Genomic DNA, 25,032 nt, shown 5'->3' with positions numbered 1-25,032 from the left:
CTAGGCGCCGCCGCGGTGGCCTTCTTCCGGCTTCTGCTTCTTCCTCCGCTTCTCCTGTTTGTGGAGGGTTTCTCAGGGCGCCCCGTTTTGCAGGTTTTTCCTTCAATGACCTAAAAGTCTAGCTCTTCTGCAACTTCTCAACTTTACCCTGGTTGAGGAAGCCTTTTCTCCAGCGAGGCTCTACCTCAATGGCCTCCCTCTGACATTTCCCTTCACACGGGAAGTGTCTGGCTTTACGCTTGTGGACAAAGGTACCAGTTGTCTCCCCTTTGCTTCATTGTTTAAGTCTCATCCAAAAGTACACGTTTGTAATACTGTCATGTTGTGCGAAATGAAAAAGAATGGTACGAGCAGAAAGCATTTCATTTCTCTTCATTGATGGATTATTATTGTTTACTAGCCGTCCCCTGCCACGCGTTGCTGTGGCCCACATGGGGGTTCTGTGTGGGAGGTTTGGCCCAATTGGATCCCTGGTGGGGTTCAAAATGCTCTGTGATTGTAGGTGAACTATAAATCCCAGCAACCACAACTCCCAAATGTCAAGATTCTATTTTCTCCAAACTACTAGTGTTCACATTTGGGCATATTGGGTATTTGTGTAGAGTTTGGTCCAGATCCATCATTGTTTGAGCCCACAGTGATCTCTGGATGTAGGTGAACTACAACTCCAAAACCAAAGGACACTGCCCACCAAATCCTTCCAGTATTTTCTGTTGGTCATGGGAGTTCTGTGTGCCAAGTTTGGTTCATTTCCCTGAACGGTTTGGGACCATCCTACCTGCATGAGCATTCACTTCGTTCATCTGGAGAGGCCCTGCTCGTGATTCCGCCTGCGTCGCAAGCGCATTTGGTGGGGACACGAGACAGGGCCTTTTCCGTGGTGGCCCCCCGACTCTGGAACACCCTCCCCAAAGATCTTAGACAGGTCCCTACATTGGCAGTCTTTAGAAAGAACTTGAAGACCTGGCTGTTCCGATGTGCCTTCCCAGAATAGGAAACCTCCAATACCAAGTCCCATAAGCACTTTATTAGAACTAAGATTGCCGCACATTACACACTGCACTTACCCTATAATCCTTATATACCACCTGTTAATTCTGTACCCATTACTCTGGCCCGGCCCAGTTTTATTGTGTCTTGGTGTATTGTTTATTGTTTGTTATTTAATATTGCTTTAATTGTTTTTAATTTGCTTTAGGTTTTGTATTGTTATGTTGTGTATTGAGGCCTTGGCCTTTGTAAGCCGCATCGAGTCCTTCGGGAGATGCTAGCGGGGTACAAATAAAGTTTTTAAAAAATCATTGGTGAGGTTCAGAATGCTCTTTGATTGTAGGTGAACTATAAATCCCAGCAACTACAACTCCCAAATGACAAAATCAATTTTTTTTTGAGTGAAGGACATACATTGGATTGCTAGGTGTCTTGTGTCCAAATTTGGTGTCAATACGTCCAGTTGTTTTTGGGTTCTGTTAATCCCACAAATGAACATTACATTTTTATTTATATAGACTAGCTGTACCCGGCCACCCATTGCTGTGGCCCATTGTGGAGAAATGGGATAGAAAGAAAAGAGGAAGAGCTGGTTTCTAAGCTATCAATACACAATCAACATTACATTTTTATTTATATAGATCAGGGGTCCCCAAACTAAGGCCTGGGGGCCGGATACAGCCCTCCAAGGTCATTTACCCGTCCCTCGCTCAGAGTCAACCTAAGTCTGAAATGACTTGAAAGCACACAACAACAACAAAAATCCTATCTCATCAGCCAAAAGCAGGCCCATACTTCTCATTGAAATACTAATAAGTTTATATTTGTTAAAATTGTTCTTCATTTTAATTTTTGTATTGTTTTAAAGTGTCTTTTGCGCTACATAAAACATGGAAAAAGTTTAATAAACTGCAAAAACTTTGTTTTTTTGCGGGACATTCTGCATCACATTTTGCTATAATTTTTCACTGAATATTTCATAGAATGTCAACCAATTCAACATAGTTTGTTGCCAAAGACAAAGTTTTTGGAGCATGATAACTACATTCAAAATAAGTACTAGCACTTAAACAGGAAATAACACTTTCAAACAAGGAACAGATCCCCCCCCCAAATTTTGTTACATAGTAACCATTAAGCTTGTCTAGAATGCCAAAATACTGTATTCTTGAAATCCACCTTTATTTTTAGAAGGCTCAGTGTACACAAACTTTGATGAGATTAGGCAAGCTCCTACCTTAGCAGTCTTCAAGAAGGATCCCAAAACTTGTCTTTTCCTTTGCGCTTTCAGAGAGTGACCATGTACCTCTTTTTGTGATTTCTCCCACAATGTTGTCCTCTTACTGTATTTCCCTCCGCCTGTGTGAAAGCCTGTCTTCACTATTCCGTCTCCTACGAGTTTATCCCTTACAAACATTTCTTTTTCATTTTCTCATCCAGAGTTTTATCATTTTATGTTGTACACCTGACCCACTCATTGTGATGGATTTCTCATTGCATTGTTTTATTTTATTTTGCTTTGTTTTATTGTATTTCTAAGTTGTTTTGGTTTTATTTTGTTTTTTTGCTGGAATGTATTTCTGGGCTTGGCCTCATGTAAGACGCCCCGAGTCCTCTTCGGGGAGATGGTGGCAGGGCATAAATAAAGATTATTATTATTATTATTATTACTATTTCATGCCCAAAATTATTAAAATATTGTACATGAAAGTACATTTAGACTATATATACAAGATACTCGTGAAGCATGAACTTTGTTTAGACTTGGCTTCTTATTGCAAGAGATTTTATATATGTATGAGCAAAAAAATTAAAAATAAATCTGAAATGCTTCTGTCCCTTGTGTTTCAGATGTGGAATACAAAATCTGTTGTTGTTTTGTTAAGCAAATTAGAATCTATTAAATTTCCCTTTTCGGAAAAATCCTGTCCTCAATTATCCTAGCACTTCACATCATGAGAATAATTATGTTTTGCAAAATGAAGGCCCACCCTTCTTGTGGCTCATTGCTCTCATCTTTGGATTTCCTATGCAGGGATTCGCAACAGACCCACCCACTTCTTACCTTTTGAAAGTGGTTTTCCAAAGGAGTAATAATAGATAACAAATTTGATGTTACTATTCTTTGGGGGGAACTGGACAGAAGGAGTGTGGCCCTGTAGGGCCCCCTAGATGTCTCAGCGACCATTATATCCTTCTGGAGCAACTGGTGGGGATGGGACTAGAAGGCACTGTGCTGTAGTGGTTCCGGTCTTTCCTTATGGGCTGTCTCCAGAAGGTGGTGTTGGGGGAGTCCTGCTAAAATCACTTCTTCGCATATTGTGATGCATTTTCTATATCCAGGAGTTCTAGAGTTTGGGACAACTTGAAAGAATAGTCCCCCCCCTCCCCCCACTAGAGTATGTAAAGACTATGAACTAGAGACAGCAATGTTATACAATGTTTACTGCTCAAAACTTCTGTGTGGACGTGACAATATAATAATTATACAATGTATATTTTCCCAGAATGCAGAAAATGATTAAAACAAAGAGTAACCAAGGAAAAAACAGTGGTATGGAGAGAGAATTTGTGTATACGTTCAGCTCTGGAAATCAACAATTTGTGCTTAAAGTTCCACTGAAATTCCCAGTGCAAGAAAATGTTAGCCATTTGCTTGGCCGTCTAATGCTTCTTCACAACTTGCCTTGCTTCATAGAAAATGGTAAGAATTTCTTATATGAGTAGCTTGATTCGGTTTATTCTGAAGTAGACATCCAGCATTGTAAATATAGGGCAGGAGTCATTAATCTGAAATATTAGGCTAATCTTTATTTTGAGGTGAGTATTATACTATCATTTCCTGCCTCAGAGTGCATGATTACACTTTTTAAAATATTATTTATAGGCAGAAGGGCTAAATTATTATTTTTTTTCAAATTGAAAAATATTATGGCAACATACTTCATAATCACTGACAGGAGGAGTGAGTCCCTCCTGGTGCTAAGCAGCATTTGATATAATCAACCATGGTATGTTTCTTGAATATGGGATTATAAAGAGATTGGGAATCGGAAACACTGTATTGAAGTGGTTTCAGTCATATCTTTCAGGTAGTTTCCAGATGGTGGCGCTGCTCCTCAAACATGGAGCTGTCATGTTTTGATCAGCTGTGGCTGATATGCCAGCTGTGCTAAACAAGCTATATTAATTTAAAACATAATTAAAAACCTATCTCTTCCGGCAGCCTAGGTAGTCAATTTTAAACTGTGAACTCAAACTGGCATTTTTACTGATATGAATGATTTTAATATGTTTTCCCCTTATGTCTATGTCTTTTAATGTGTTTTAATAGTTTTGTGTTTCATCTTATTGTTATTGTTATTATTACAGTAGACTGTCCATAAACTGGCACCCACGGTGAATGGTAGACGAGGGATATACCTCCTACTGTACCATACCATAAACTCTATTGACTTGATATTAATATCTAAATATAGTAATTAAAAGAAAATTAAGAAAAAGACAAAGTTTACTTAATGTCACTCAGTTCTATTGTTTTACTGTATTACAAAACCAGCTTTTTGTTTTAAATTACTTCTTCAATTTTTTGCCAGTTTCTTGAGTGTTCTGATTGCTTGAGTTTCGGGTAACTGAGAGTCTACTGTATACAATTACAAAAGTCTGGAAAATAGCTTAATTCTTAGATACTCTCAAAAGTCGAACAATTTTGTGTATTAATAGGGTTTAAGGAAACTCTGGCTAATTAGAAAGTGCTCCTGATAGTAAATTAAAAAAATGATTTGCAGTCATTATAAAGGGCAAGTATAATATGAATTTCAACTAATGTATGGTTTCCCTCCTTGATGTGACAGATTTAAAGGAATCTCTTAGTAGATTAATTGAGGAGAAATCAATACAAGATTATGATACAGAAGCAGAAGTAGCCCTAGAAGCAGTCAAATCTGGTGAAGTAGATTTGAACCAGCTAGCAAATACTTGGGCCAAAACCTACACAGAGGTAAGAGCTGTTTTAATACTAATTTTTGAAGATTCACTTGAAAATAAGACTCTAGCTTTTTTCAGACTTTGCTCCTTTGTGAGCATATTACTTTGGTAACAGAGATCTATGAAATGGAAATGAAGTTGTGGTTTCCTCCTAGAGCTGAAACATTCCCAGTTTCCTAAGCTGCTTTGTGGAAGATTATTGTCAATAAGATGCATAAGCTTCATAACTGTTATTTTTTAGGCAGTATTGGAATATACAAGACCTGAAGACTCAAGTTGGGACGAAGATTTTGCAGATGTCTATCATGATCTAATCCATTCTCCTGCTTCTGAAACTCTTTTAAACCTGGAACACAATTATTTTGTTAGCATCTCAGAATTAATAAGTGAAAGAGATGTGGAACTCAGAAAACTACGAGAAAGGTATTTTTATCTGTTTATGTGTATTTTATTAGGTTTTTTGTGTCAGGAGTGACTTGAGAAACTGCAAGTCGCTTCTGGTGTGACAGAATTGGCCAACTGCAAGGACATTGTCCAGAGGACGCCCAGGTGTTTTACCATCCTGTGGGAGGCTTCTCTCATGTCTCCGCATGAGAAGCTGGAACTGACAGTTGGGAGCTCACCCCGCTCCCCAGATTCGAACCGCTAACTTTTTGGTCAGCAGTCCTGCCGGCACAAGGGTTTAACCCATTTGGATTAACATTTTCAGTTAATCCAAAATGATTTTAAAGAGAAAAATAAAAATTGGTGGTTATTTCCTTTTTAAAATAATTATAAACATATAACTTCTACATTTAAAACTGCAACAGATGAACAGCATGCTACTCAAATGGAATATTAAAAAGGACCATCAAAAAGCTATTTTTTTTCCAAATGAGATTGTGCTGTAGATGTTTTGATACATAGAGCTTGTTCTATTTTTTAAGATCCTATTTACTAGTAAGATAGTATCTAGTCTTGAAGTTTTATTAAATGACAGTTATATCTGGAAGATGTACTCCTTGCTGACTAAATTATAAATAATTTATTCTAGGCAAGGAACTGAAATGGATAAGGTGATGCAAGAATTGGGAAAAACATTATCAGATCATGATGTAAACATGTTGGCAGCTCAGCACTTTGAATCCCAGCAGGTAAGTGATATTACAAGTTACATTGGAATAAATTGGAATCGCTCACTGGCAAACATTAATTTGCTGAGTTGGTATCTCTTTTTAGGTGTTGGAAAACAAATGGAATAACGAATTGAAACAAACCACAGGTATCCAGAAACAGGAGTATCAGGAATGGGTGATAAAACTTCACGAGGACCTAAAAAATCCTAACATTACAATTGGGTACGGATCTTTCTTTTTGGTTTATTTATGCAACTGTTCAAACAACCAGGTTGAAAAACTTGGCTAAAGATAACATTTTCTCAGGCACTGCCCTATGCTGTGCTAACTAGTTAGTTCTATCTCCAGGAGAAGGCATTCAAAAGGAACTTAAACTATGAGAAAGTCAAGCATAGTCAGACACACTGAGGACTTGGATGATGTCTTTCTGGAACAGAGGGCCACATATTCAGAAAGGAGAGATGTGTAGTAATGGGAAATGTTAACTATCCTGATATTTGTTGGAAGACAAACTATGCCAAGAAAATCAGGTCCAACAAATTCCTCACTTGCCTAGCAGACAATTTCATTGTCCAAAAGGTGGAAGAGGCACCAAGGAGATCAGCAATTTTAGATCTCATCCTAAGAGTGACAACTGGTAAATGGGGTAGAAATGGCAGGTTCCTTAGGTAGAAATGACCAAGTTCTTCTCAAATTTGTTGTGCAGCTGTGAATCCAACATCCCATCTCCTCTGGGTGAGGTTCCAGCTTGCCTACTGCCCCTATTTAGACTGTTGCATGAGGAATCAGCTTGATTTTGTAGCTGTGTTTGGGATTGAAAATAAATTATACATACTTTCTTTCTTGCTCTCTTTCTTGTTCCTGGTTTGCATGGACATATGTGTGTTTCTGCACAGAGTGGAGTGGTTGAGGTGGGAGAAAGGAAAATAGACACAAGTAAATAGTACACAGGATAGTGGTAGAGCACCCAGTACTTTGAGAGTTGCTTTGTGACTTTGTAACCCATGTAGCTGTTTTGTTACTATACCCATAGCAATTTTTAAAATTACTAATGCACCTACAAGGCCTAAAGAATTGAAAATACTGAAATTTGAAACTCAGCTATGCAGAAAAATATGTGTTCTTATCAATTTGGGGAGCCCCCTGTGGCACAGCGGGTTAAACGCCTGAGTTGCTGAACTTGCTGACTGAAAGGTTGGCAGTTTGATTATGCGGGACAGGGTCTGCTCCTGCTGTTAGCCCCAGCTTCTATCAACCTAGCAGTTCGAAAACATGCAAATGTGAGTAGGTCAATAAGTACCCCTTTGGCGAGAAGGTAGCAGTGCTCCATGCAGTCATGCCGGCCACATGACCTTGGAGGTGTCTATGGACAAAGCTGGCTCTTCGGCTTAGAAATAGAGATGAGCACCACTCCCCAGGGTCGGACACAACTAGACTTAATGTCAAGGGGAAACCTTTACCTTTACTTATCAATTTAACATTAATGTCTGGGGACATCCTTGTCTTTATTTATTTATTTTTTGGTGTCAGTGAGGAAATAAATGTCCAACCTAATCAATGGAGGGAAGCTATAGAAGGAAATGGAGGGCTTTTTGAAGACCAGAGGCAGTTGGAAGAAAGTTTCACTATTCATTTGGGTGAGTAAAATGTTTCAAATTTACCTAGAACATTATAATTTCTAGTCTAAGTCTAACATTATAGTCTAAGGCCCCATCTACACTGTCATATACAATCACCTACAGACCCACCCTGGAGTATTATCCTACTTAGACAACAAGGGTTCGCCTAAGTAAAAAAACAAACAAAACAATCCAAATTATATGCTTTGAACTGGATTATTTGGCAGCGTAGACTCATGAAATCCAGTTCAAAGCAGATAATGTGGACTATCTGATTTGATAATCTGGATTATATGGCAGTGTAGAGATGATTACTGAATTGTGTGCTTTGGTGTAGATTTTGTCCCAGCAGAAAAAAAAAACAAAGTAACAAAACACCTATATACTTCAATTCCCCAAGTGATCTTTCAGATGTTTTCAGCTTCTTTTGGTTCTTCTCTGTTCTTCTTATCCTGCCTAGGAGCCCAACTAAAAACCATGCATAACCTGAGATTACTGAGGGCAGATATGTTGGACTTCTGTAAACACAAACGCAATCATCGCAGTGGAGTCAAACTTCACAGGCTTCAGACTGCATTGTCTCTTTATTCCACTTCTCTTTGCGGCTTGGTCTTGTTAGTGGACAATCGCATCAGCTCGTACAGTGGGATCAAAAGGGGTAAGTGATATTCTTTGAAACTGATGTGTTTCGTTAAGTTGGATGTAAAATTATAACAACAAGATGTTTCCAGCATCTTTTGGTCCTCCTCGGACTCTTTTGTCCTGTCTGAATAAGTAATGTTTTCATTTGTTAGATGTTTTTAATAATTAGAAAAAACACTGATGGAACACTCTTGCAATGCAGTTAAGCTTTGAATACTACAAGTAAAGGTTTGCAGGCTTTCTATCCTCATGTTACTATCTGATGAATATATAATACTTGCAAGCATACAAGAGCTTTCCCATTCATTCTTGAGCTGGGTATAAATTTGAACGGTTAAGTGCATTGTGAAATGAAAGATACATGTTTTCTGTGTTTCAGACACTACTTTTAGGGTCTTCATTGTTAAACAAGGAGGCAAGCATAGTCAGAAATTTAAAGATGTATAATATTACATTATATACAAAGGCATCTTATAGTATCTTGGAGACTGAGAGATGTTTGTAGCATGAGTCTCTTTTTTTTAGATGATGATATTATAGTTTATAGAGCCCCTGGTGGCGCAGTGGGTTCAACCCCTGTGCCGGCAGGACTGAAGACCGACAGGTTGCAGGTTGGAATCTGGGAGGAGGGGGGGTGATGAGTTTCCTCTGTCATCTCCAGCTCCTCATACGGGGACGTGAGAGAAGCCTCCCACAGGGATGATGAAAACATCAAATCATCTGGGCATCCCCTGGGAAACGTCCTTGCAGACGGCCAATTCTCTCACACCAGAAGCGACTTACAGTTTCTCAAGTCACTCCTGACATGACAAAAAAAATAATCCACTTGAAATAACATTTGGTTACAAGGAGGGGTATGTCCTACAATTCGTTGCTCCTTCCACTTGTTGCATTAAACAGAAATATATAAATTCGGGTATGTGAATGCTCCCTGGTGGAAGATGACTACACAGTCATATAACCCAGAATATCAAGGCAGAAAATCCCACAGTATCTGCTTTGAACTGGGTTATCGGAGTCCACACTGCCATATATTACTTTCTGCCTCGCTCCAAGGCAGACTACCAGTAAAATTGAACTTTTGTATTATCTGTGTGAAATAAATTACCATGCTACTGCAATACTAGATTTCCAGTCAGAAGAGGCCAGCATAGAGTTATGTAATAATGACATTCTGCTATTCACTTTTTATTATATAGAGCAACTGTACAAAATGACTGTTTAACCAAGCCATTTTGCTGGCCTAGATCCCGATTTTTGAGATATGACCTTTAGCCATTGGGACAGGGCATGCACAAACTAAAAGAGTTGGGAAATGTGTAAATTTTGAAAAGGATGTATGTGTTGGCTGTAGGAGTCAAAAGTATTTACTGCTTCATCGGAAGCAGCTGTGGAAGCAGGACTGCCGTGTGTACTTTGGGATCAGATCAACAAAATCAGTAGAGTAGGATGCCTGCCAGAGAGAAGTCAAGGGCATCTGTTTATTTTGAACGTGTTGAATGTCAACTGAAAAACAATTTTGTAATACTGGAGGATTTTATTATATACCTAGCCTGAGTTTCTTCATACATATTTCACCCTCATGTGGTATTCACTTTCTTGGGTTGATTTGAGATTTCCAGGTTATATGGCCATGTTCCAGAAGCATTCTCCTTATGTTTTGCCCACATCTATGGCAGGCATCCTCAGAAGTTGTGAGGTCTGTTGGAAACTAGGCAGGTTTATTTATTTATTTACTGTATTTGCATACCGCCTTTCTCAGCCTGTAGGCGACTCTAGGCGGCTAACAGGACAAAATTCAATGCTTACAATGTCATAAATACAATTAAAAACATGACATATAATAAAAACTAAACAAAGCAATAAAACATAAATGCATAGCGTCTCCTTGTTAAAAACATTGTCTGGACTCATTGTCTAGTTGTTCCATTTTCCTTTGTCAGTTACTCTGCATTTGCAAATACTTGTTCAAAAAGCCATGTCTTGACTTTTTTCCGGAATGTTAAAAGGGAGGTGGCCAATCTAATAACCACAGCCAGGGCCACCACGGAGAAGGCCCTGTCTCTCTGTCTCCTATTAATTTGCACAGGAAATAGACTATCTAACCTTCTCGTTCAACTTTCTTAACTTTGTTCGTCTAATTTTGATTTAGCTGTTCAGAAAAAATAAGTGGAAAAGGTTAGCTTAGAATCCCTTTTCCGAACAACTACTTCCATGTAAAGAGGGTGTTTTTGCATAAAGGAGTTTTCAATCATGTGGATATCTGCCTTAGTCTGAGGTATTAAAAGCAGGGCACAAGTTCAATAACTCCTGATGAATAAGGTCATTATTTGTTTCAGATTTTGCAACAGTATCCCAGGAATGCACCGATTTCCACTTTCCTGGGATTCAGGAGCAGCTTGAAGTTGTTCAACAGGTTGTACTTTATGCTCGAGTACAGCACAGCAGTAAGTCCAAAAGGCTAAATGGTTAGTAACAATTAGATTTGCTTATTTGTTATGTTGCATTATAGGACAAGCCCCAGCATCCACCTAGAAATGGGATAAATGCAGATTACAGATTTGAAAGAAATACAATGTAGCTAAAACTGTACAGATAGACATGAAAATATAACTGTTTATATAACAGTGAAACAATGTTCAGCATCAATTAAAATTTCCAAACACAATTAAATTTCAGTTCAGCTTTAAATGCACTCCCAGCCACATAGGATGATGATGATGATGATGATGATGATGACGACAACTTTATTTGTACCCTGCCACCATCTCCCATAGGAACTTGGGGTGTCTCACAAAGCACATAATGGTGCCATACAACATAAAATACAATATATCAACATTAAAACCAATAACACATTTAAAACCAGACATATAAAGGTAACAAGAGCAATAAAATCATAGAATCAAAGAGTTGGAAGAGACCTCATGGGCCATTCAGTCCAACCCTCTGTCAAGAAGCAGGAATATTGCATTCAAATCACCCCTGACAGATGGCCATCCAGCCTCTGTTTAAAAGCTTCCAAATCAGGAGCCTCCACCACACTCCGGGATAGAGAGTTCCACTGCTGAACGGCTCTCACAGTCAGGAAGTTCTTCCTCATGTTCAGATGGAATCTCCTCTCTTGTCGTTTGAAGCCATTGTTCCGCGTTCTAGTCTCCAAGGAAGCAGAAAACAAGTTTCTCCCTCCTTCCACCCTGTGACTTCCTCTCACATATTTATACATGGCTATCATATCTCCTCTCAGTCTTCTCTTCTTCAGGCTAAACATGCCCAGCTCCTTAAGCTGCTCCTCATAGGGCTTGTTCTCCAGACCCTTTATCATTTTAGTCGCCCTCCTCTGGACACATTCCAGCTTGTCAATATCTCTCTTGAATTGTGGTTCCCAGAATTGGACACAATATTCCAGGTGTGGTCTAACCAAAGCAGAATAACATATGGCAAATAAATAACATATGGCCATAGTCGTTAATTTAAAAACTGGATAAAGTAAAATGTAGTTCTTCTAATTAATATCTGCAGGGGGTATGTAATCTGTGTACCTCAATCTGATTTTCAGTTGATCACAGAACCAGAAATTATCCAAAAGGCCATCTAGAACAGCCCCTGCCAAAGCAGGAATCTACCATTAAAGTTTGAGTGGAGATCATCTCACCTCTATTTACAAACCCCCAGTGAAAACATGCATATCACCTTCCAAGGTAGAATGTACCACTCTTGAACAGATCAGAAATTCTTCTCACTGTTTAGTCTACTTTATGCACCGAGAATTATTTGTGATTGTCATTTTTGGCTGAGAATTCTGTTTTTTGTTGATTTTGTATGTGAATTCTGCTTTTTGTTGTTTCCAACAAAATATTTCAAGTATGAGATATTCTAGAACAGAGAAGGAAAAGGCTATAGCTACAGAAGTGAGACACAGACTTGGTTTCGGTCGAGCTACTAGCTACTACCTGTTGGTGGGGATCATTTGCTATCTTAAGGTCTGCTAATCTGGGCTTGGCCTCATGTGAGCCACCCCGAGTCCCCTCTGGGGAGATGGTGGCGGCTTATAAATAAAGATTATTATTATTATTATTATTATTATATAATCTTCCTTATAACTTTTCTGCAATATTGTGGGTGGGAGCTCAAGAATGGGATCTAAGAGACATGGATAGCAAGAACGCTGCTCCCATGTCTTGGAAGGCTGTACCTGGAACAAGTACAAGTTGAATGTCCTGCTGGAAGTGAACGATTTGAAGCTCATTTAGATTCATCAAGGAAGATGAAGAGAGTGGACTCTCCTAACGTTGCTTTATCCAAAAGCCCTTAATCATCCTTGAGCACTGTAAATTACTGATAACTACAATTTCTGGTATAGTCACTTCCTGCAGGGCTGCCAAGCCAACCAGCCGCTAACAATTGCTAGCTTCACTCCAACCACTCTGCTCACTTCTTTTTTAGCAATCATCCCAGTATTTAGGCCTTCTGCCCAACAGACTCTAAAATAATAACAGCAGAATTCACACATCAAAACACTGCAGTGATCTCTGGGACCCTGTATAATGGAGATGCATCCAGTGGTGTATGATATCCTAATAATGTGTATTGATTTGTTTTCCCTACAGATGTGGGAAACAAAAATGGCAGCAGTGAGGATAAATCAAAGAATATGGAACAAAACTTATCAAATATTTTGCCTGGTAGGTTTCATGCATTCTTTTCAGTTAGATATGTCCCTTGTTTGCAATCAAATAATAATCTATCGTAAAATGGCATTTACTTGTTTGTGAGAAGGACCTTTTTTTTCCCTTTTGACCACCAGTAATACTTTATGAAACAGATAGCACACTAGATATGCTGGTCTGTAAGATCTCATAATATTCTTTGTTATTTTTGCTGTGATATATTAAATAATATCCAGATGTCCTGGATATTATTTTAGTAAATGGGACTAGATTTGATAATGTAGAGTGGAAAATATTTAATTGCAAATAACATGCATGATTGTGACCACAAAAGATTATTGTATAATACATATGTTGTTTTTTTTAAAAGGGGATACATTTTTGTGGTTTGGTTTTACTTTAGTGTCATGAAAATCCCTTTTATTCTGCACCATTAAGTTGCTCCTTATTTCAGATTTCTGCTTTGAAGATCAAAGCCAGATCCCATAATATGCTAAGAGAGCACATTGAGTTAAATTTTGTGTTGGTAAGCAGTTGAATAAAATGAGCAGCATAATATTAAGACTTAAAATTTCATATGAGATTCACCTTCCACTAAGAAAGAAGGCAATGCCATGGAGGAGAAAGTAGAGTGGGGTCAGTACTTCTTGTAGGTTCATCCAGGACAGATTAATCTCTTACCTTTCACCACTGTACTCAGATAAGTTGATCTGAGTTTTTTGGATTGATATTTTATTAAAATGTTTAGACTTGTACATGAGAATATAGGACTTTGCCTCCTTCTGACACTATACATATAATTTCGTTTTGAAAATTATTTTTGTAAATTGTGTAGAGGTTGCGGGAAAAGAATTGGTTGAGGATTTTAGACATAATATAGTCCTCAGATGTGTTTGGTATTCTTATTGGAGTCTGTAAATTGTCTAATACAATGTGATTCCTTCAGGAGAATTTTACATCACCCGTCATTCGAATCTCTCTGAAATTCATGTAACTTTTCACCTCTGTGTGGATGATAATGTGAGATCGGGCAATATTACTGCCAGAGATCCTGCAATCATGGGCCTCCGGAATATCCTCAAAGTGTGTTGCACTCATGACATTACTACCATTAGTATTCCTCTTTTGCTGGTACATGACATGTCCGAGGTAAGCAATTGGTCACCAATAGTCTTTTCTCTTCAAATGTGGATATTGCTGTCTTTTCCTATGTTTTCAGCAATGGAAACTTAGGCTGACCTCTACCATTCCCACTTCCTAAAAACTAGTCCGTCCCCCCCATGCCCTCTGTGTATGAGTTTTTGAAAAGTGCGATTTTGGAGGCACAATTTCAAACAGTTCCAATGAGGAGGAAGCATCTAAAGAAACTAGAATGGATGTCTAAGGAATTTTCAGTTGAGCTAAGATTTCAAAGGGACGTGTTCGAGAAGATGAGAAATCACTAAACAGGGATTCAAATGAATAGTCAGTATGTGTAGGAAGAAAGTTAGAAAAGCCAATGAGCTCAAGCTTATCAATAAAAACAATAAAAATTGCTTTTTTTTATTTTGTCCATATCAAAAGGAAGAACAAGGAAATGGTAGGGCCGCTGCGTTCATGTGGTGGGAAAATGTTAACAGAGGACAGAGAAAAGGCAGAACTGCTTATCACCTTCTTTACCTCAGTCTTCTCCCAAAAGGTTAATAGAGTTCAGCTTGGGGATAATGGAGAAGAGGATGAAGAAGGTGAAAGGTAGCAGAGAATAGACAAAGAGGTAGTACAGGAATATACAGTTAATTTAAATTCTCAACCTGTGGGGCCACAAGACCTAAAATAAGGTCTGTGGCTCTAGATTATTAAATATGGTTTTCTGTGGGCAAGCAGATGGCGACTACTGGATGGTGTATGTTCTGTATCAGAAACTAGAGCTGATGTGGGTTATCCAGTGCAGTTTTCTGAATCAGCACCTCAAATAACCAAACCGAATCTAAAGTTGACCAAAAACTGATTTGTAACCCTTTTGGTATTTATATTGGAGACTGGTCCCTGGTCCAAGTGGTCCTTAGTAAAAAAAAAGAAAAAAGGTTGGGAACCACTGATTTAAATGAGTCCAAGTTTTCAGGGCCAGATGAATTACACCCAAGGATATTAAAAGAACTGGCAGAAATAATTTCAGAACCAATTGCAATAATTTTTGCGAAAGTTCCAGATTAGTCCCCATCTTCAAAAGGGGGAGGGGGAGGACCACCCAAACAATTCCTGCCTATTCAGCCTAACATCAAACAGATTCTCAAACAGTTCATTAAAGAGACAATCTGTAAGCACTTAGAAAGGAATGCCATGCTCACAAAAAGTCAGCACAGGTTTCTCAAAACAAAGTCATGTCCAGAGAAGGGCAACCAACATAATCAAAGGTTTGAAAGCCTACCCCTATGGGGAGTGGCTGAAGGAGCTGGGTGTGTTTAGTTTAGGGGAAAGAAGACTGAAAGGGAACATGATAGCTATGTTTAAATACTTGAAAGGTTGTCATAAGGAAGAGTTGTCATAAGGGGACTAGGACATGGAACAGTACAAAAGAGATTCTACTTAAACAATAGGAAAAACCTCTAGATGGTCAAAGCTGTTTGGCAGTGGAATATTGTGCCTCGAAATGTGATGGAGGTTCCTTCTCTGGAGGTTTTTAAGCAAAGGCTAGATAGCCATCCGTCAGGAGTGCTTGGAATTTATTTCCATGCACAGCAAGGGGTTGGACTGTATGTCCCTTGTGATTTCCTCCAACTGTATGATTCCTCCTCAGCATTTCCACAGTGCTTACATTTGCAACAAATACAACTATGAAAATATAAGCGAAAGGAAGAATTGTAACAAGCGCCTCTTCTTTCAACTGCAAAAAGTCTAGAAAAAACAAAGGTTGCTTCAGCTTCTAGTCCCTTTGGACACCAAGGCAAACTTGCAGGATTATCATTCTTGTACTCCTCCTCTTTTTCTCTTCAGTGTTATGAATGAAGTGTTGTTGTTCACGTTAAAAATTTCCTGGTTAGCAAAGTAAAATTAAAATTAACAGTTGGTTGTCAATGTTTCTCTTGATTTTTGTGGTTCACAAGGTTGAAAAAATTAGATATTATTATTATTATTATTATTATTATTTACTTTTATTTATTTATTTACTGTATTTGTATTCCGCCATTCTCAGCCCTCAGGCGTCTCAGGGCGGTTTACAGAGGCAACAATCCGATGCCCAATACACCATAAAACATTTAAAAGTATGAACACGTAATATAAAACCATAACAATGGTATTAAAAACATACATCAATTATGTCTCCTAATAAAAACATCCAATCTCGTCGTCTAGTCGTTCCAATTCCTATGTCATTTACTTTGCATTTTCAAACGCTTATTCAAACAACCAAGTCTTGACTCTTTTCCGAAATGTTAAGGGGGGGGGCGATCTAATGGCCCCAGGAAGGGCGGTCCATAGCCAAGGAGCCACCACTGAGAAGGGCCTGTCTCTCGTCCCCACTAAACGTGTTTGTGATGCAGGCGGGATGGGGAGCAGGGCCTCCCCAGATGATCTTAAAGTCCTAGCAGGTTCATAAAGGATGATAAGGGATGATAATAAGGTTCATAAGGGATGATCTTGCTTTACTCCCATAAATGGGACTCAAAGTGGCGAACAAAATAGAAAAAAACAAACTACATAATACAGATAAACATCCTCCCCCCAACTTGACATATAAAAAAAGCAATCCACACATTGCATACATATAAAAAGCATAAAACTAAACCACAAAATTATTATCATTAAAATCCCTGTGCCTCAGGTTGCTCTCAAACATTAAACTAAGAGTCTCAGAGAACCAAGGCCATATGAGCCTTGGTTGACCGAGATAAGCTGCTATCATGGGTTGTCGGGGAAGGCCTGCTTCCATAAAAAGGAAGTAAAAAGCCAATAGCGAAGGGGCCGAATGCATCTCTTTATAATGGGAGAGTAAAACAAACATGCTTTTGGCTGTTGCTGCCATTTTCTACCAGCTATAGCAATAATTTATCAATTTCCTAAAATTAAAAGATTCTATGGTCCTGAGAAGAGATTAGCTTTATGACACTATCTATGTGCTGCCTTTTTTTGGGTCAAAATGCTGTTTTTCATTTTCCACATACATAAAATGATATGCATACATCTTCTCACCTAAAATGGTCATCCTCCAAGTATTACTTCCTGTTTTTTCCCCCCAGAATGTCTTTTTATGACATCAGCTCTTACCTCACTGACACCAGATGTGTTGCTAATTTGTCTTTCAAACAACAAGAGCTTCCTTTTTAGAGCCCGGTTGTCATTTTTGCCAAGGCACAGATTACCAGTACACACCCACCTTGCATGTGAGCAAGAGTGTGCGTGGGCAGATAAATTACAATGGAGATCCAGTATTTCTTCCGCTAAGGCTGTGGAAAAACCCTATATCTGTACTTTGTTGCCCAACAGTGTTGTTTCTGATTCATATATTGCATAACTAGGAGAATAGCAAAAACAGATACTAAGGATTTGCATCACAACAACCTTGATTTTAAATGTTTCCAGCTTAAAATTTCTGGTTTCAACTTTCAGCTTTACTGAATCTACATAAAAGAATTTGAGTTACTGCTATCATCTTGGTATCATTCTATGGGATAATGTTGGCTATTAAACGGTTTAAATTTAAATAAACTGGCATTTGTTTTTATCAAATATGTATCTTGCCTTTCTGCTGTCAATGCACATAGTGGATAGTAGAATAGTATTTTAAATGAAATAATTCTCAAAGCCCAATGTAACATCAAACAAAATAGGCAAAACTTGGTGTTATATTATTTATTATTTATTTATTATTTATTTGATGCACTTATTAACCGCCATTCTCAGCCCTTACGGGCGACTCATGGCGGTGTACAGTACACATAAAAAGACAGTTACAAAGACCAGTATCAACAACATATAACTATACGACAAATACAAACTACATAAAAATCCGCTTCGTCTCTTAGTAGAATCATAGAAGTGAGAATATTAATGTTGTAATAGAATATTAATGTTGTAATATTTATTCATTATTTATTATTATTCATTATTATTCATTATTAGAATATTAATTATTATTAATTATTATATTAATTATTATTATTTATTATTATTCATTATTATTCATTATTAGAATATTAATGTTGTAATATTTATTCATTATTTATTTATTTACGACATTTATATGCCGCCTTTCTCACCCCGAAGGGGACTCAGAGCAGCTTACAAGTAAAAAGTAGATACAATATATTATTATTATCATAGCACAATATTAATATTATATATTACATTGTACTATAACATTATACTGTAATATTATTAGTAATATTATATTTAATATAAAATATAAAATTATAATATCATTTTATTAGTAGTAATAGTATATTGTATTACATTATAATATTATCAATATATGTATAATTATATTATATTATATTATATTATATTATATTATATTATATTATATTATATTATAAGCACAGTGCAGGAGACAAGATGGAACTGCCTTCCTGGTGCTGGGGGGGGGGGGGGTTCCCAACTGATGACAGTGGAGGCAAGATGGAACTACTCTCATGGCCCCTCTCTTCATTCTGATCTCAGAGCAATGGTTAGTGCTGGGTGGGAGGGGGACTCCCAACTGATGACAATATATTATATATTATATATACTACAACGTACGATATGGTCGCCTTGGTCGCCTTGGTGGATGACCTCCGTAGAGAACTGGACAGGGAGAGTAACTGTTGGTTCTCTTGGACATCTCAGCGGCTTTCGATACCATCGATCATGGTATCCTTCTGGGTTGACTCTCTGGGATGGGTCTCGGGGGCACGGTTTTGTCGTGGCTTCGGTCCTTCCTGGAGAGACGAATTGAGATTGCCGCACACTGCACTTACCCTATAATCCTTACATATCACCTGTCACATCAGCGTTTTTAACCCTGTACCCATTACTCTGGCCCGGCCCAGTTTTATAATGTCTTGTTGTATTGTTTATTGATTGATGTTTAATATTGCTTTAACTGTTTTTAATTTGCTTTAGGTGTTGTATTGTTCTGTTGTGTTTTGAGGCCTTGGCCTTTGTAAGCCGTATCGAGTCCTTTGGGAGATGCTAGCGGGGTACAAATAAAGTTAATAATAAATAATAAATAATAATAATATGGTGCAAATAGTAATAATTATATAATGCAAATAGTATAATATACTGGTAGTATATTATATATTGTGGCATTATAATATAGTACAATATAATATATAATAATATAGTTGTATATTATATATTACCTGTAATATTACTAATAGGATTGCAATATAGTGATATAGTACAGTATCATAATATATAATAATAATATTGTGCTGTGCTAATAATATACATTGTATATAGTAATATTGATAACAACGTAATACAATATAATAATACAATATAATGCTACATAATAATATTGTAATCTAGCAATACTATATTAAATATAATTACTACTGATAATATATAATAATATATAATGACATACTGTTTTACTGTTGTATATTTGTATATTTTAAGTTGTAATGCTTTTGATTGTGAGTCACTTTGAGTCTCCGTATAGAGAAATAAAGTGGGATATAAATAAACAAATAAATTAAAATTAACAAAATCATTAAATTAACAAAAAATATTTTAAAAATCAGCAGCAAATCATCTTAGCAGGTCAAAGCCAGAGGATAGATCGTCAAATAAAGTTCAAACTCATAGGCACCACTGCTGAAAAGCCTTTTTTCTTGCATTCTTGATAAATGCCCTCCCTGCAATGGGGGGACATAGAGAGGGATTCCTGCTGAATGTCCTAAAATGTTGGACAGGTTCATATACAGGAAAGTGCTTTTTGTCACCTTGCATTAAAAGTGTTGTTTTCAACACAGATGTATTCCCAACTGTATTTGTTTTGAAATGCACAACTTTGACGCTTGCAGCTATTGCTTCAAAGTAGACCCCATGCTTCTCACTTCTATGAGTAGAGTCATATCGACTTGCTTTGAGATTTCAAAACTAAACTTTTAGGGTGCCATCTATTAGCAATATCTTGGAAAGATTTGGTCATTTAATTTACTCTTGGAAGATGAGAACCAGGCATGTAGCCGGGGGGGGGGGGGGGGAGGGGGGCTTGAAGGGCTTAACCCCCTCCCCCCAAATTTTCAGGGTGGTCCGCGAGAAGGCCTTACTGGTACATTATTTAAACTATTATGTTTATTCATATCATAATCTGATCATCATGCTCAATATATCCCATATGCATGGGGGTATTGGGATAATGATACAAAAGATTTGCTAGGGTAGATCCTCAGGTTCCCCCCCCCCCCAATCAAACTCAACACCCCCTGAATCAAAATCCTGGCTATGGGCCTGATGAGAATGCAGCATGCACACACACACAAAACAGGTGACTTCAATAGAATAAGTACATTTGGACAGTGATGGATGGAAGAAGGCTGTCAAGAAATGTTAATAGAATAGGAAAACAGTGGTTTGGAGAAGGCAAATACCCAAAAATTTAATACAACACTCAAAATAATGGGAATACATATTTTGAAATCTAAAGGCAATCAAGTTACTTGTCATAATGTCATATTAATTTGGCTCATTTGTTGGTATGTCTTCCTAGCTTTTAACATTGTTTCTCATATTTTCTCTTTTAAGGAGATGACCATATCTTGGTGTCTGAAAAGGGCAGAGCTTGTATTTAAGTGTGTGAAAGGTTAGTGAACTTGCATCGTGCTTATTTATTAACTATTGGATATAACAGTTCTTTTCACTGTGGGGAATGGCCACAGTTTAGTGTTTGAACATTGGAAGCAGAAGATTCAGTGGTTGGCATTTTTAGTTTCATCAAGGTCACATAATAGGACTGTAAGAAAAAAACTGTTTGGGGTCCTTGGGTAGTTGCTACTAATTGGAACAGGTAGCACAGAGCTTGATTAATCACTCAAATATTTATTCAATTTCAGTTTGGTTTACTTTGTTGTTGCAAAATCTGAGAACCAGTGTGTTCTAACATTGGATTTAGACTAGGGAGATCTAGAGTTCAAATTGATCTCAGCCATGATGTCTACAAGGGTGACCATGGAAGACTCACCAGAATTGCTGTAAGTCTAAAAATGTTGATAGGATAGTAGGCTCCCTGGAAGAGGAGTGGGATACAAACTCTCAAAACAAGAAAAATATTCTTCCTATAGGATATAATGCACCCTAAATATTATTTATTTATTTATTTAGAGCTTTTATAACCCGGTCTTCTCGACCTCCGAAGAGGGACTCAGGCCAGCTAACAGCAGAAAATTCATACACACATAGAATAAACATAATAGCATCATAATTCATTAATACAAAAAGACATTAAAATACAGATCATACAATTACAAAAGCCAATTCGTCAGAGTAAAATCACAAATTCATCACCATCCGCCAGTGTGGTCAGCCGTTATTGACTCAATAATCATTCTGCAAATGCTATATTATTTATTATTTGTTATATTGATATTATTTGTGCTTTCTTACATATTGAACCCTTCTTTCTATTTTCACTACATCTCTCCAACTGAGATGCACTTCCCCACCAACATCACATTTCAGCTGATGAGTGCCTTGCAAAAATACACTCAGCAAAAATGCTTCTTGACTTCCCAAAGGGCTGCCGGAAGTAACAGTTAAGATAGACTAGATTTTTGTCTCTCTTTTTTTATGGACGACATGGTAAAAGCTTTTACCTTTAAAGTCCTACATGATTTGGGTCCAGGTAACCTACAGGATCATCTTCTCCGTACAATATGCTCCTTAGGACATTTAGATTGTCTAGCGCCATGTTCTCCAACCAACCAGAACTCGACTGGTGACCATCACCCAGAGGACCTTTTCATTGGCTGCCCTGAGATTGTGGAATGACCTGCCAGAAGAACTTGACAGCTAAATCAGCTGTTGGAAAATACATTTTAATATGTATATTTTATATAATGTTTATGATTATGTGTTTTTAGCTCTGTTGTCACCCACCTCAAGCCATGAGGAGAGGTGGGTAAGAAATAACATTATTGTTGTTATTGTTAAGATAATTTATTTATTTATTATTTCAAATATTTATATCCTGTCCTTCTCAGCCTCTGGAGGAGGATGACTCAGGGCAGCTTACAACTGGCAGTCATTAGATTTATTTATTATTTATTTATTTGCTTCATTTATATACCGCTTTTCTCAGCCCTCAGGCGACTCAAAGCGGTTAACAACCTCAAAATTCAATGCCAAACATCATAAAATGATTATAGATGCCAACACCAAAACAACAACAACAACAGTGCAGACACAATATACAACATACATCTAGTCCTCTTAAAATAAAATACAAATATACAGGTAGCCATAGATATATGCAACACCAAAACAAACAAGAGCAATATAAGCACGAGTTAAACATTAGTTAAACATTAAATTATAAAATATCAATTAAAATTATTAGCAACAATACAATTAAAATTATTAGCAACAATACAACTATGTCCAAATCCAATTCAGCATCCAGAATCCCAGTCCAAGGCCTGGGTTAGCTCATATACTTTCTCTGTGTACACTGTTCACGGAAATGGCACAAACCATTTAAAACCAATTAATGTTTCCTGTTCACCTGGTGACTTTTTCTTTCTAGGTTTCATGATGGAAATGGCTTCCTGGGATGGAGGGATTTCTCGGACTGTTCAATTCCTGGTTCCACAGGTATTAATATTAGACATTGTATTCGTTTTATTATTTGTCTATACAACAGGCTCATTACTAGACTTTGGCCCAGATCAGTTTGACCAAAAGTGATTTGTAATATTGGTGATCCGTTATGTGTAATATCCCAAAAACGGAACGGGGAGGAAGGAACTGAAAAGCTGGGCAAAACGGATCAAGAGAGCTGGATTTATTAGCTACTGGAGAGGATGGAGTTAAGGCTGCAATATACCTGAGGCAGGGATCTGCCACAGGGCTCCTGGAGAAGATGGGATTACCTGCAGCATCTTTTCTCCCTCCCCAGCAGCGAAGTGTCCATTTTGTTTTGGGAAAAGTTTCCTAGGCTCCTCCTCCAATGAGGACCCTGCTGGGAACTCGCTTTCCCAGCAGTACTTGCATGGAGTGGGCATTGAAAAGTCTCTGGATTCTTCTCGGAGCATGATGGGAATTGAAGTTTGTTTCTCTCTCTCTCTCTGTTTCTCAGCCAATAAAAGGCCTGGTTGTATCCATGCTCTGATTGGCTGAGAATGGACACAACCAGTGACTGCAATTTCCAAAACCCTCTCTTGCGGATTGACTTATTTTTAAAAATGTTATGGTAAAAACTTAAAATAATTCTAAAAAATCAGTAGATTGGTGAATTGTTCTGAAACTTGGCAGGCCTGGTTTCATGCAGATGGGCCTTAGAATGCCTGGGGATTGAGCCTTTAAAGTTTCCAATTGGAGCCAATGGGCCAAATCTTTGCTGAATGAAAATGACAACAATTCTCCTGATTCAAGTAACTTCCTGGTAAACAGAATGAGGTGTTAGCTGAAAATGGACCCCGAAACAGCATGTCTTTTGGCTGAATTGCACAAGCATACTCATTATTTGTCTCATTTTTTAAATTGAAAGTTTTAAAAAAAATATTGTCTGTTCAAAATGTAAAAGACTTCCAATCCCACATTGCTATTGCTATAATTCTTGAGACTTTTTTAACACAAAAGATAAGCAAATGGGAACGTGGATTCAAATCTCCACTCAGCTATTTCAAGTGTGCAGAATGCATGCTGCAAGCTGCTTGGAGCTATCAAAGCCCCTTAGTGCAAGGATCTAATGTGACGGGTAAAACACCACAATTTAGTTTGTGTGTCTCTGACTGGTTATTAATAAAGCCAGATATTTCCCTTGTAAGCCTAATACTAAATTACTGGGAACATATGTATTTTCTCTACAAGTAGCAAAAGTCCAAAATGAGATTTGCAGATAATTAAATAACTTTCATCCTGGATGCCTAACAGAAGATATTCTTAACGGACATAAAACCACATTTTGTGTGTTTCGAAAGTCATCATAGTTCTTTGAAGCACCATCCATTTATTTCTTGGGGGAACTGAAGAGGCTTACCTTTCCTCCTCATCTTCCTTCATGGTGTAGTGAACAGAGTGTCTAAATAAAACATGTGGTTATTGTGCGATTATGAAGGAATAAAAAATTCTACGACTTGACTTGGGTAATCTATAGAGAGCAAGAAAACATTGATTCTTTGTGTTTTTCTCTTCATTTTCCAGAGTATTTCTGAAGAAATGTTTTTCCAGCTGAGTAATATGTTGCCACAGATTTTCCGTGTCTCATCTACACTCACTCTGACATCTAAACATTAAGTCCCCTCAAATAATCCAGAAAGGAACTACTGGAAGATAACAGAAATTTAGTTTTAATACATGAAACATCTTCATGAACAATAGCTTGAATGTATGGCAGATGTTCCTAACAAAACCTGGGTCCAAAAGACAATGGCAGCATCTTTATATGAAGAGAAGTGGGTTGTTTCATGTTTTTTGCTTTCCTGGCGTAAGCCCTCCTAACATATTGCATGCAACTCTGAGATCTCCTCAAGATTTGGAAACAACTTGTTTAAAAAACATTAGAAATTGTGATATGAATGGAAGTTTACATGCCACAATATAACTTTATATCCTTGCCAAGAAATATTTATAATGTTTCAGATTGTTTGTGTTGACACAGATTTTGTATGTCATGATCAATATACTACTGAATTTTCTTACTTTGTACATGCATAGCAACTTACACAGAGAGTTGACATTTGGTATATTTCCATGCTTTCTGTAGAAATGGGTACAACTATTCTCCTCCTCTGGCTCCAACAGAGGGATTGCTGGTTCAAGCACATGTTAACTGGAAGTGATTAAAGACAAGCATTGCTGTGTGTGCATACAGTCGCTTATTTATTT

The 25,032-nt window shown here is 37.6% G+C and overlaps 1 protein-coding gene across 2 annotated transcripts; it reads left to right on the top strand.

Annotated features, from left to right (window-relative positions):
* Position 1: 1 nt before the first annotated feature.
* Positions 2 to 25,013, top strand: FERRY3 (FERRY endosomal RAB5 effector complex subunit 3). 2 transcript variants are annotated; one of them, XM_060778070.2, is made up of 14 exons: positions 2 to 251; positions 3,498 to 3,694; positions 4,845 to 4,990; positions 5,219 to 5,400; positions 6,011 to 6,110; positions 6,196 to 6,314; positions 7,623 to 7,729; positions 8,172 to 8,369; positions 10,693 to 10,800; positions 12,964 to 13,038; positions 13,970 to 14,172; positions 20,734 to 20,791; positions 22,730 to 22,797; positions 24,349 to 25,013. In XM_060778070.2, exons 2-14 carry the CDS (start codon positions 3,499 to 3,501, stop codon positions 24,439 to 24,441), a joined length of 1,653 nt encoding a protein of 550 aa, XP_060634053.2. In that variant the 5' UTR covers positions 2 to 251; position 3,498; the 3' UTR covers positions 24,442 to 25,013. The 2 variants fall into 2 exon arrangements, with proteins under 2 accessions (XP_060634053.2, XP_060634052.2); XM_060778069.2 differs by having other exon boundaries at positions 3 to 251; positions 10,693 to 10,821.
* The last annotated feature ends 19 nt before the right edge of the window (positions 25,014 to 25,032 follow it).

Source organism: Anolis sagrei, chromosome 5 (assembly GCF_037176765.1).
Source record: "Anolis sagrei isolate rAnoSag1 chromosome 5, rAnoSag1.mat, whole genome shotgun sequence".
NCBI classification, from domain to species: domain Eukaryota; kingdom Metazoa; phylum Chordata; class Lepidosauria; order Squamata; family Dactyloidae; genus Anolis; species Anolis sagrei.
This window is presented reverse-complemented; position numbering and strand designations above follow the sequence as displayed.

Bases quoted from the DNA above. Each gene is read 5' to 3' on its own strand.
- FERRY3 (XM_060778069.2), top strand. From the start codon at position 3,499: ATGCAGAAAATGATTAAAACAAAGAGTAACCAAGGAAAAAACAGTGGT. The intron at 6,111-6,195 runs GTAAGTGATATT...ATCTCTTTTTAG, and splicing joins AGCACTTTGAATCCCAGCAG to GTGTTGGAAAACAAATGGAA. The intron at 8,370-10,692 runs GTAAGTGATATT...TATTTGTTTCAG, and splicing joins GTACAGTGGGATCAAAAGGG to ATTTTGCAACAGTATCCCAG.